General features: G+C 42.6%; 1 protein-coding gene across 2 annotated transcripts; it reads left to right on the top strand.

Moving 5' to 3' along the window:
* The first annotated feature begins 1,183 nt into the window (after window positions 1-1,183).
* On the top strand, window positions 1,184-13,809 carry mtmr7b (myotubularin related protein 7b). Of its 2 annotated transcripts, none has more exons than XM_033623827.2 (14): window positions 1,184-1,536; window positions 2,449-2,574; window positions 4,004-4,166; window positions 4,290-4,447; window positions 5,947-6,075; window positions 6,499-6,633; window positions 6,730-6,862; window positions 7,054-7,163; window positions 7,324-7,449; window positions 7,632-7,681; window positions 7,945-8,145; window positions 8,336-8,470; window positions 8,774-8,900; window positions 10,382-13,809. In XM_033623827.2, exons 1-14 carry the CDS (start codon window positions 1,513-1,515, stop codon window positions 10,754-10,756), a joined length of 1,992 nt encoding a protein of 663 aa, XP_033479718.2. In that variant the 5' UTR covers window positions 1,184-1,512; the 3' UTR covers window positions 10,757-13,809. The 2 variants fall into 2 exon arrangements, with proteins under 2 accessions (XP_033479718.2, XP_033479719.2); XM_033623828.2 differs by having other exon boundaries at window positions 8,774-8,949; window positions 10,382-10,766.
* Window positions 13,810-13,811: the final 2 nt, after the last annotated feature.

The raw sequence follows: 13,811 nt of genomic DNA, 5'->3' as shown, positions 1-13,811 counted from the left end.
AATAAATAAAGTCACCCCTGTACAGTTGTCATGAATATTGAAATTAGCTGTAGAGACCCAATCTACTTTTTGAACCAGATGCTTATTTATGCTGTAAAATAAGGCATTTTGACATGGGGGTCTATGGGGGACTCTGTTTTGGAGTCAAGCTCAAGTGGTCATTTGATGAACTGCAGTTTGTGGCACTTTTGCGTAGGCTTCGTTTCTCAGCCTCAGAGGTTGCTGCTTGCTTGGGACTCCACTTGGAACTTGCCTGTCTTGACATAGAGCTTAAGACTCATTTGTGACTGGCAAAACAATGACTGGGTCCCACCTCTGTCAGTGGTAACACCTTTGTTTGCTGTTTTCCTAAATCTTAAGAATGTGTTCATATTTTAAAATGCAATTTGCTTAATGTTTGGGCCCCTATTCACAAGCTTTTGATAGCTTTGAGGAACTGTACTTTTAGATTTTTTTCTTTATCTGTTTTTTTAAATAAAATTGTAAAAAAAAAGTTAAATATTGTACAAAATCCATTTACTACTAAAACGAATAATAAAATAAAATGACTTATATATATATTCTTTTTTATTTGACCCTCTCATGAGCTATAAATATTTTTCCTTGTTCCATATACAAAAGGCCTCAGGTTTTTCACTCCTGTCGTGCATACTGGTTAGTGCAAACGGCTCATTTTTGACCAAATTATAAATGTGACACGTGAAATAAATTGACTTTAATGAAATATCACTATTTTAAGCTCAGATTTGTTGCACATGATGTGTCCTAGGACGGTTGGAAATTTGATAATCCAATGATAATGTCTGTTTTTAGCCAAATTTTAGGGAAAAAAGCAGGTCTCTCCCCTGTGCTTAAAAAATATTTGACATGCCTCCCCCTATTTGCACCACCCCTCCCCTCTCATAAGTAATGAACAGTCCCTAATCAAACAAGCTTAAAGCAATGTGAGCCAGTCCAAGAAGAAGTAGGCCACTATTTGAGTGCCTGAGATAGGCCAGTATGTTTTTCCTCACAATTAAACACATCATCATTCTTATGAGGCAGAAAAAAATAACAGAGTCCATCTTTTTGTACATTTATTTTTCAAAAGTGATGACAGAAATGACCCTGAAACGCTACTTCCGCCGGATATAAACATACTTTTATTTTGAAAGGAACAACCGGATGCTGTGTAGTTTTTTCGTCGTTAACGTGACGGAGTTGTAGTCACGCAGTAACGCCGCTGCTGTTTCAGCGTCACTATCTGTCGGGGTCGGAGGCAGACAGAGCTCGGGTACCGTTAACAACGGGCAGCGGCGGTACACAGTCCTTTTCCCTCCGGTTTAACGGAACAAAGCCGGGATACAAGAGGACGGGAATCATGGGAAATATTCCAGGACGGTGCGGGTACAGCAGCCACGGAGAATACCGCTCATTTAATGACGTAAATCAGGGAATATAACCGCTAACGGCAAAAACCACAGAACACGTCGGGCCACTGTTTCTCCATCTCCACCATTTTGGTTGTCAGTGATGGAGCACATCCGGACGCCCAAGGTAACAACACTCGACATTTCAGCACCAGTAGCTGCTTCTGTCCTGTCTCTCCTCTGCTGGTGTGTCCATTGGTTTAGCCTTTTCTTTCAGTGACAGGTCCTTCTGTCTGTCTCCATCCCTCCATCTTCCCCCTGCCTCCGTTACTCGGCTCAGTGTTGATCAATATCTGGGAGGCATCTTAAAACTGACGCATGTCTGATTATGGGACAGCCTGCAAGAGGACGTCCTCTAATCACACTGTAATTGGACATGATGCGAGTCATACATCTTTTTATGGGCTCCAGACAGTGTAGCCAAATTAATTTAATGCTTAACAAATATGTATCCACAGCAAACCTAAAATCTCTGTTAAGCTATTATCATGTGTCCGATAATGGATTCATCACATGAATCCCTGACGTAGCTCCAAGCACACCTGCCGCATGTTGCTTTTATGATGCTCATGTGCTTCTGCTGCCAACGATTTATCTTTTCTTTTTTATTACTTCTGGAATATGTAATGTATTAATTGTTGCCCTGCCATGTACCATGACGTAGCACTGTGCTGGTCACCACCATTTTCCTCATGTCAGCCAGCCTGGCAAAGGCACAAAGGCCTCACATGGACCCCATCCTCCTCATCACCACATCACTGTGTTTATAACGGATGTGCATTAGTTAATAAAGCATGCATAGTGTGCAGAATCTTTTATAATGCATGCATTACACTAACAAATCCACATAACACTTGCTGAATGACCTTGATATTCAGACATACTTTAATTTGAGTTCAGTGAACACGCCAGAGGCTGTGTGCTGTTACACTTAAAGGGTCTGTGTTGTGTTTATACACTGGTAAGAGATGAGACATGTCTTTTGTCTGTAACTATTAGTCATGTTTGATCAGTGTATGTTTCCATGTGCCTTTGGTAGGTGGAAAATGTGCGCCTCCTGGACTGGTCATCAGGACAGAGAAAGGCCAGCATTGGGACTCTCTACCTGTCTGCCACACACACCATCTTCGTAGAGAACAATCCTGAGACGCGCAAGGAGACATGGGTAAGCATGAAGCAGGGAGCTGCGTTATGGTCAAGGTGGATACATGTAATTAACAGTTATAATAACAGCCTTGTCTTAAGTGAATCCAGCCTTTCCTTCAGACTTTGCTGACCTATATCCCTGTCTGACTCTGGATTGGCTGCTCCTGTGCATCTGAATAAGCTGCTTTCAAATATCCCGTGATTCATACATCCATTAAGAAACAGAATATCTTCCTATTTCTACAAGCAGTTGTGAAGTTTATTATCCAGAACTGACAAAAAACAACATTTTTACAGTCTCCCCTGAGGCATCTGCAGCAGATGGGGAAACTGAGAGTTTGAAACTGATAGTTCTTTAGACAACATCCTATAGACATAGAGACAGATTTGTATCTGAAAGTGAACGGCAATATGACGACTTGTTGTGACAGAAATAAGATCTGGGGGGATGTATTTGTTTGACTGTTAACCTGATGGATAGCGACACTCAGGCTCATTTCATTATGCCTCGCGTTAGTTACAGAAATATCAAAATACTTTCTTCAAGCGAGACGTCAAACGTATTTGTTTCAGTTATGTGAGCAGCTGATTTAAACTGAGAGATCTGAGAGTTGATCTTTTTATCCTTTGACTATTGAAGGATGGCGGCGTCAAGCTGTGTTCAAATGAGCAAGTTGCCGCTACAGATGTTCCAATTGAAATTCAGGAAATGATTTTAGATGAAAAGTTATCTTCAACATGAGATATTCACTCTTGAGAAAATCAGCTAATACATCCAGTACAAATAGAGAAGCACATAAAAGTTATGCAGTTGAATAAATGAAATGATCACAGTGACACACACAGGACTGAACTGAAGCCTTCAGTCGTGCAGCTGCATTATGTCATTCTACAGTTCCTCCTCTTCTGTAGTAGGGGTTGAAATGTCATGATGACAGAGCGAGAGCTGGCATTACCACCTCACTGTTTCTGATGACAAATTGTGAGAGTGCTGAGTTTCCAGACACAGGAAGGAAAGATGCCACCCTTCCCCATTTCAGATCTCCTGCACAAAGACACTGCCCTGTCTCTGTGGACCTGATGAGATAAAACAGGCATCCAGAGGTGTCAGATTTCACCCAACAAGCACTGACTGTGTCTACTGGATTAGCAGGAACAAAGAAGACAGATCCCAATTAGCTTGTGTAAAAACACAACTGCTAAAGCAACCGTCGACTTCTTCTTCTTCACCACAGGGCATGCACTTCCTATGAGAAAAGCCCAGGAGCTTCCCCAAAAACTGATGTTGACATTCTTTCCTGAATATTTTAGCTCACAAGACAGATTACACAATGGTGTGACTCGTGTTGATGCCAGGTTTTTTTAATAGTGGTTACTGGCATCACTAACTTGTGATGTGTGTTTTGTTTGCGTGTCATAATAGGAAAGATGTGGTGTGTGCATTTCAGGTGTTGCACAGTATGGTGAGCAGTGTGGAGAGGCCACCCACCATCCCCGCAGGAAGTCAGCTGATCCTGCGCTGTAAGGACTTTCGGGTCTTCCAGATCCTCATTCCGCAGGAGAGAGATTGTCTAGACGTCCACACGTCGTTGGTCAGATTATCACGACCAGGTGTGTTTATTCATGTATCTAAGTGGGATGTCATGAACTGGTGTGTTAGTGTGTTGCTTTGACAGTAAGTTGAGCGCATATAATACTGATTTAAGGTTATTCTTGTGTCCCCGCTTCTCTCAGAGAAGTACAGTGAGCTGTACTGCCTGTCCTTCAACCCCAATGTGAACAAAGTTGAGAGAGAAGAGTCCTGGAATTTCATAGACCTCATGGCCGACTACAAGAGGATGGGAGTCCCTAATAACTTGTGGGTCGCTACAGCAGCCAACAGCGAATACAGGGTCAGTCTATTTGTGATTTATGTGTAAGGTGCAGAAATAAAAAGCAAAAATAAAATATAAAAGTGTTTTCTAAGAGGAATAAGACAACCAGTCAGTTGGGGAGTTCGAACTTTTTAAGAGCAAAGGGTAACTTTATGCTGGTGTTAGTGATGAAACATATTTCTCTCATAAAACAAGGCAGGTTGAAGTACTCTATGCTTCTCTTGATAAGTGCAGTGAATGTGCCTCACACTCAGGGCATTTACAAGGTCATAGATAAGATACAAGCCTCGCTTCAGCACTGAGTGCTTATCAGCAGCTACCTCTCTAACATGAGCAGCATACAGCAGCAGCTCTCTCAAAGCAAGACCTTAGAGTACCGTCCTATAATGGCACAATATCAGTGTAGTTTACCACAAAGTGTTTAAAGTGTGACTGGTCCTGAAACAGTGGCATATAACCCACTGTAGAACAGCAAATTTTTACTTTTAGACAAGATACAACATGTGAAGTAGTGAGCTGTAGAGTGGCTGGTATGTAGATTGCATTGCCTTTGGACAGACCTGAGCTAGCTGCCTCCCTTTGTTTTTAGTCTTTGAGCTAAGCTAAGCTCAGCAGCAGCTGGCAGGAGCTTCATCTTTAGCTTACAGACATGAGAGTGATATTGATCTTTCATTCTAACTCTTGGCAAAAAGCTAATAAGCATGTTTTCCAAAATGTTTAACTTTTCCTTTTAAGTGTTGTTATTGCAGCTGCACATCACACAGGGTTCCCACAGTCAAGGAAAACCTGGAAAAGCCATAGAATCCATAAAAGTCATTCAAAGTTTTGGAAAAGTCATAGAATGTTGTTGTGTGTCATTAAATTGTTGCAGTAATCTTCTTAACTTTCTAGAGCTGACAATGTAGTGTTGCTCCAATATACGTCGATATCTGATGTTATGTTTTCCATCACGTCTTTCTCCATTTTCTCCCCACGTTCCATCTCTTCCTTTGCATATCCTGAAATTATGATGGAGAACCTGATATGTTAAGTCACGGAGAAGTTTTGAAATTCTGTCCATGAAAAAGCGTGGGAACCCAGTGCAGATTCAGCCATCAGTTTTTCCTCTTGTGGCGCATTGGTTAGCATTGTCGCTTAACAGCAAGAGGGTTCCTGATGTGGGGATCAAACCCCAGGGTGGGGGAGCTCTTCTATGTGGGGTTTGCACGTACTCCCCATGACAGTGTGGGTTCTCTCTGGGTGACTCTAAATTGCCTGTAGGTGTGATTGTGTATTGCAATGTTATAGGGGAAAAACGTTAAGCAGCAGAGTGACTGTTCAAGGACTGTATAGTAATGACTTTATTAATGAATGATCTTAGCAGTATTCAGTTTAATCCTTTATCTGCATTATCTCTTCACATATAGGGAGGACAGAAACATAGTTCAGTAACAGTTTATAATGTGTATCAAACCTGGGGTGACCAATGTTAAATTGTGTGTGTGTGTGTGTGTGTGTGTGTGTGTGTACTTTCCCAGGTGTGTGACACGTACCCATCAGAGCTCTTTGTTCCAAAGTCAGCCACACCCGCCATCATCGTGGGCAGCTCAAGGTTTAGGAGTCGAGGACGATTTCCTGCTCTGTCCTACTTCCACCAGGACACACTGGTCAGTCTGATGCACGTCAACACACACACACACACACACACACACACACACACACACAGAAGGAATCGTGTGAATATTTGTTTTGGAGGATTGGACTGTTTACTCGCCCTTTAAATAAGAGTTGGGTAGACAACAGAGTTAGTTATGTTGGAAACACAGACTGTAAAACACAATGGATGTACCCACTGACATCACTGGTCATTGGTTTGTAGACTCTTGTTTTAAAAGCCTTAAGTTTGGCATTTTGGCCATTGTCATCTTAGATTTTTAGAGCAAGAAGTGACCATATTTGGACGAGAGGGTGGAGATAACCCTAATGCTAGCTGCTAGCTTGGTTAGCACGGTGGATTTAGAATTAACTTCCATGAACTGAAAACACTCTGAAACAGTTATACCTGACGATTATGTTTCACTGTCACACAGGCAGCAGTGTGTCGGTGTAGTCAGCCGCTGTCCGGCTTCAGCGGACGCTGTCAAGAGGATGAGATGATGCTCCAATCTGTGATGAAGTCCAACCCTGGCAGCGACTACATCTATGTGGTGGACACAAGGCCTAAGGTAACAACCCCCCACACCCACCTACACACACACCTCCTCCCTGAGAGATATAATATTGTCATATACAGTACTCTGTGTGTGTATGTGTGAGTCCAGCTGAACGCCATGGCAAATCGAGCAGCAGGTAAAGGCTACGAGAACGAGGACCACTACACCAACATCAAGCTGCAGTTCATCGGCATCGAAAACATTCACGTTATGAGGAGCAGCCAGCAGAAAATCATCGACGGTAAGAAGCAGAAGAGTGTGTGTGTGTGTGTGTGTGTGTGTGTCTAGAGCAAAGACGCAGTATGAGATGGAGAAAGGGAAACAGTTGAGTGAACACAAGGAAATATTTGTTATCACACAGAGCTGATATCAGTAAATACACAGACTTCCTCTGATAGCCTATCTGTGTGTGTCTCTCTCTTTTCCATTCAGTTGGCGAGATGAGAGCTCCGTCCATGACTGACTTCCTGTACGGTCTGGAGAACTCGGGTTGGCTCAAACATATTAAAGCCATACTGGATGCTGGGCTCTTCATAGCCAGGGTGTGTGGTGTTGTCACAGATAAACTTTTAAACTACTTGAACTGAAAGCCTCCACAAACACAGCTGCTTGGATTTCAGCATCGGGCTGTTTTTGGTCTGAATGCCTGCTGAGGACACTGCTCTTCTTAAACTGCTCACTCATTCTCTTTCTTGTCTTCAGGCAGTTGCTGATGAGGGTGTCAGTGTGTTGGTTCACTGTTCAGATGGCTGGGACAGGACGGCCCAGGCCTGCTCTGTAGCCAGTATACTGTTGGACCCGCACTACAGAACCATTAAAGGACTCATGGTAACACACACACACACAACACAGACAATCTCTTATTCTTATTCTAAGACCATCTCAGTCCTTGTCTCTGATTTGATCCTCCTCTTTCTCCTTCTCCTCCCTTCCTTCCTTCCTTCCTTCCTTCCTTCCATCTTTGCCCTGGCCTCCTTTATATTCTGACCTCTTCCTCTCCTCTCTTCTAGATGCTGATAGAGAGAGACTGGGTTTCCTTCGGGCACAAGTTCTCCCACAGGTCATTAACTGTGAAAGTGTGACTTGAAGTTTCTGTGTGTGACATTTAGAGCATTAATGTAGCAGCAAACCACTATTTGCTATTTAAAGATATAGTGAAGCAATGGTGTCCTTAACAGAGAATGAAGGCACGCTGTATCTGTGTGTGTTTTATTTGTATGTATGTTCGATATTTAATGAATAATTGGTCACAAAAAAATACACTTGATTTTCTTAAGAGTGCGTAGGGTGACAGACAGTTAAAACGGAGCTGTATACCCACAGGTACGCCCACCTGGATGGAGATCCCAAGGAGGTGTCTCCTGTCATTGATCAGTTTCTGGAGTGTGTGTGGCAGCTGTCCGAGCAGTTCCCATGTGCCTTTGAGTTCAACGAGCGCTTCCTCATCGCCATTCACACGCACATCTACTCCTGTCAGTACGGGACCTTCCTGGGCAACTGCCAGAAGGAAAGAAGGGATATGAGGTACGCACATACAGCATATGTAGAGACAGAGACATGTTAAAGCAAAGGTGTTCGCCTAAAATATAGATGATTTCATACAGCCATTAAAAAACTATAGAATACATACTTAGAAAACAAGCGCTTGTCTCTCCAGACTCTTTCTGTTTTTCAGTGCAGCATCATAAAGTTGGTGTGTGTTGTGTTACTGCAGGCTTCATGAGCGGAGTCATTCTGTGTGGCCTCAGCTGTGGAAGGACAGAGCCGAGTACGCCAACCCTCTGTACAAGGCTGAGCTGAGCCAGAGTCAGGGCATCCTGAGACCCAACACCACCCCCTTCTGCTTCAAGTGAGCTGCTGCAGCAACACTGACACCACATGACTGCACTCTGCCTCAGAAAGCTAAATGTATTATTGGTTCAGAGGGGTGTGATAAATAAATGTGGTTAAATTTAGTTTTGAGTCATTTCATTTGACTGTAGAAATGGCCAAATAAGTACTGCTGGTTTGTGTATTTATTGCCTTCTTAAAATCCAATATATGGTCTATCTTTATATTATATATTTTCTAAAAAGTCAAGCATTACTCCAGAGAGCATCAAACAGTCTAAATAGTCTTTCCTTTATTTTCTCTTCCTCTGTCTTGTCTCTAGGATGTGGAAGGGTCTCTATAACCACGTGGAGAAATCAACGCCGCCTCGCCAGTCGCCTGCTGACTTCCTGTCTGCTGTGAGGGAGGAGTCCCAGCAGCTGGAGGAGGAGCTGACCAATCACCAGGAGGTACCGCCAGGAGGAACCGCCCACCACCACCACCTGGGCTCCAGACAAGGCATACAACACACAGAGACACCCCCCGATACGACACCACCATAACCCCCTATTCAACATCTGTAGCTCCAAACTGAATCTGAAAATCTGTTCATTTAACAGATTCACTGTCTGAACAGAAATCCATGTAGTTCTTCCCTTTTTTGCCCATCTAAATGAGAATTTAAACTGGAAACAGGCAACTTTTTAACCAACCAAGTTCTCTGGATTATCTAAAGTAACCACATCATGAATTCTGTTAAGTTTTTCAAATGTATTTTTTTGGCACTAGCCGAGTGCCATCTTGTACCATAATGTTCGAGAGAAGGCAGACATCTCTATGGCTGATATCTCCAACACTCAGTAACTCACACCAAAACGATCTAAACTGATAAATAGCACTGCAGTTGAGAGGAAAAATATGTACTTTTGGTTTTGAGGTCCCTTTAAAACATGTCTGGGGGGGATCTCAGTGTTTCCTCTTGAAATGAAATATAGGCACGCCAAAGCTGCTAATCTGGCAGGATTTCTCCAAACTGGAGATGAATTAAAAGTGGGTACACATTTGGGGCTTTACTTTAGAGAAATTAAAACTAAAACTTTACTTCAGTCAGGAACTTTTTCTTCAAAGAAAACTTAATCTCCATTTGCAGTATTATATTTGGTGGTATGGCTCTGTTTTGGGGCCTCTCTGCCTTTTCTTGGGCCTACGCAGAAAGCCTCTTCCACATGCCTACGTGGAAAGCCTAAGGCGGAGAGAGCACACCTCCCTGCCCTTCCACGTGCAAATAAGGAAAGCCTAAGGCAAAGAGCAAACCTCCCTGCCCTTCCATGTGCCTACATGGAAAGCCTAAGTCATTGAGAGCAGCAGCAAAGACCCCCCTTGGGAACAGAACAGAGCAGCATCAATGACAAACAGAAATGACATTGATAGGTCGGACACTACATGAAAAGGAGGAGCTGGGGTGGAGGCAGGTTGCAAAGCAGCTCGCAGAGAAAGCAGCAACAGTAGGCAGGCCAGAGCAGTTTAAATAGGGCGCCCTGAATGAGATTCACCAATTGGTTGCATAAAAAGGAATCATGTGATCTATCAGCTGACTCCCTTCATCAACCAGTTGCTCCATCAGTTGATTGGACTGTTTGAGATCAGCTGATGTAGCCGGGAGGTGAGCTGAGCTTGACATTGTGTCCTGCCTGAACTAACACTATGCTCAATATCCTCAGTCAAGTTTGAAGGAGACAACAAATAAATTTGAAATGATCCTAGTGAGAATGACATGACAGAGTTCTGTCTCGAAGCACTGGTGTCCAAATGACGTTCAGCCACCCACATACCCCACCTCCTAGCCCACTCAACATACATAGTGAGAGAGGAGTTTGTTAACACTGCTGAGAAATAAATGGAAGAGCTCTTTAATTAAGAAAATGTCCATCCTGTTCTCCTGTCTCTGCAGAGGATAGCAGCTCTGACAGGGAAGCCAATCACGTGGGAGAAGGTCACTGTTCCGAGGAGGAGGACTAGCCAGCTGCGGCAGAAACACTGCGGGCCCGACCCACCCACCACCTACACAGACCCAATCACCAGCCCTGCACAGGACAACGGCCACGCCCTCTCCTTTGAACCAGCCAACCGGAAGACTCAGACCAAGGACCCTGATCTCACCCTGCCTCTACGAGTACACGCACAGCTCAAGAGTCACAACCCTGATGACCTCTCCACCTGCAGCGACCTGGAGTCAGGTGTGGCTGACCTCAGCAGCCGCTCGTCCAGCGGTGGGGACGACGGCAAGGACCCGGACTCGGACGAGGCTGTCTTCACTACTGCCTGACTTGAAAAAAGGGAACCCTGAAAAAAAGGAATGACTGCTGTTACAGTAGATCCCCCAAAAATATTTATTCAAACACCTGGAGGGGAGCGGAGGCAGACTGCGATGAGGTAAAGATGGCTACTGACTGAAAGGCAGTTGGATTTTATCTCTCGTTTCAAACTGTAGATTGTCTCATTCCTTTCAGTCTAAATGAGTCACAGTGAATTAGGAAGAAACCTCGCCGGCTGTTCTTCAGTTCACCTTGTTGATGAAGGCACTGAAAGACATTTAATTTAACTTTTTTTAAATTTAATTTTGTTGTTGAAGAAGGCCTGTTTTTTATACGTGGATGGACTCGTTGCTGTCATTTGTACCTTGTTTAAGGAATGCACTATTAGTACTGTGAGAGGGATCAACGTTACATGAAATCAGCCTGAAATAATGTACGACAGGCTCGATGAGGGGAGAGTGACAGCCCGATGGAAACACTTTCAGAGAGTAGAACAAACACACTCACTACACAAAGCTTAACTCGTATATTTATCTCTTCTTCTCATCACCAAACGCATCCGCTCTTTAAGCAAATCTAAAAATCATTTGCAGTTTACCAAATGATTCATTTACAGTCTTCCCTCTTCTTAAGTGTAAAATAATATTCATCATGATAGTAATCATAAAAGTATTTCCTTTCAGGGCAGTTAGTTAGACATTTTATCTTTAGACGCACTGGAAGAAGCAGATGTGTGTGCAGTAAAATACAGTAATGATGTGATCAGAAGCTGATTCAAAGGCACATCAATTTTACTTATATTAGTTCATGTAGAGGAAAGCAGATTGTTTCCAGTGAGTATTAGGGTTTTCATACGTGGACCATGTTTAGCCTCACCCTGAATCAGCCCTCCATCGTCCCATTTGAAGCTTTATTTCTGAGTGTAAGAATGGAAATCAAGCTGGAAAGTTGCCGCTTGGGAAAATATAAAATATTCAACTGTGTAGTCTTAACACTGGGAGGCCTGTCAGTTTCTTCCCTGACCTGAATTTGAAGGGAAACCTTGTCTTCGGTAGCACTCAAGTCTTAAATGATTTCTTATCCGAAAGCATATTGCTCCAGAAAACAAAAATCTGCCACTAGGGGTCAGTATTTAGAAACCAGAGAGTTCAAAGCTATGATGCTTTAGATGGAATAATGTGAATCCTCCAAATGCTCTTTTTAAAAATATAAGTTTGCTCTTACAGCCGTGATGGACATAAAGGAAGAGAATATGTCACAGGAAGTCTGGAGATCTCTGGAGCCAGTTTGAACCACTGGTCATCGGATTCAACAAGAACAAAATGTGAACAAAAGTATGAATGTTTATTTAAAACCATATATTTTTTATGTTTGAGTGTACTGTCAACATCCTATATCCACACTGATGTGATGATATTTATTCTTGGACCAACTGAATCCTTCCGATGATGACGTGGACATCATGAGATCAGTGAAGTTTGTCGGATGCTGCTTCGACTCTCATATAGACTGTGTTTGACTGATGTGTGTTCTCAGAACTTAAGAAGTTATAGTTTGTGTCCTTTCAGGTGAGCTGTAACTTTTTACATTCCCGTTTAGAATAATGACAAACAACAAGAACTCTGTGGGAAAATGTCCAGAGAGATTGTTTCATGGTCTGTGCACTGTCCAGAGGGATCTCTCTGTGATTTCCGTATTTTAACAAGCATATACAATGTCTGGTCGTATGGTATCTAAGAACTGACCTACTGAAACACATTGTCATGTTAGTGTAACGCTGACAGTGAAAACCTGCTGTGGCTCCAGGTAAACATGACTGGCTCCATGTTCATCTTTAATGTGGGTGGATAGACTGTAACAGACACATGCTCAATGAGTAACACATCTCAAAGCTGCTAACAGCTGGTGTGTTTCACTGAGGACCACCTGTAAGACTGAATGTGTTAGCACAGATATTGTCACGTAGCCCACAGATTTTAAGAACAATTGGCCTCATGCAGCAACAATCTCTTAAATTGCTCATATATTTTTTCCTAATTTTCTAAGAAACAATAAGATAAGTCAACTCCAAATCTGCTCTTACCCAGGTGTGCTGATTAATGAATCCCACTTGATCATAAATCAGAGGTGCATGGCCCATTTTTTGTTATTAACATAGGTTACACCCCCGAAACACTACATAAGGACAGGTGTTCTGCTGACCAATGTCTTCTAACTGGAGTGATGCCACCAAGAAAAGGGTACCAAGAAGAGGAACTTCTGCAGTTGTGGATTTGATGCACTGTTAGATAAACTTTGACGAAGTAAATGTGAATGTGTTAAGTCAAAAACCTAGCGCCATGGCAGAACATTTGTGATGCTGTGAATGCTGTCAGCAGAGGGCCAAAGCATCTGAGAGCAGTACGTAATCCATTCAGAAGATGAACACGTAATGTCGTCCAAGGGTTTTATAGTGTATATTGGGACCAATGGACCAATAGTACTTATTTAGCCCACAAATAAATACAATCATAAATACTCTAAAACATATAATAATCTAAATCTGATTATACGATATTCATGCATTCTTTTGAAGTTCCTCAAATTTAAAATGTTATTCACTTATGTTAGACAATTTGTGGACTGTGAAAACAAGATGTTTTTTCCCCAACCCCTTGTAAAATTGTCTCTTACCCAAGAACGACTGTTGAGACGACTATAAAGATGAAATCTGATCGAATGTTGCTGCATCAGGTCAGCGTCTTGAAAATCATGTTTACACTTGACACTCAGCCAAATCAAGACAAAAAGGATTGTTGGTATACTTTCAAAATGTTTTAAATCTGTTTGGCTCATGCAGCTGCACTAAGTTGGACTAAAACTGAATTTCATTGGCCCTGGTGGGTGCACCAACATGCAGTAATGTGACGACACTGACTCAATCTAATGAGCTATAAGATCCCCTCTCCCTCTCAACTTGAACATTTCACTGTAGCCTGTGGTGTGTATGTATGTGTGTGTGTTCTGTATCCATTGATGTAAATGATTTATCAATAAATGCACTGTTAAAGGGAAAGAAACACAACA

The sequence above is a fragment of the Epinephelus lanceolatus genome, chromosome 3 (assembly GCF_041903045.1).
Source record: "Epinephelus lanceolatus isolate andai-2023 chromosome 3, ASM4190304v1, whole genome shotgun sequence".
In the NCBI taxonomy this organism is placed as follows: Eukaryota; Metazoa; Chordata; class Actinopteri; order Perciformes; family Serranidae; genus Epinephelus; species Epinephelus lanceolatus.
Note: the sequence above shows the minus strand (reverse complement) of the source record. Positions and strands in the feature narration are given on the sequence as shown.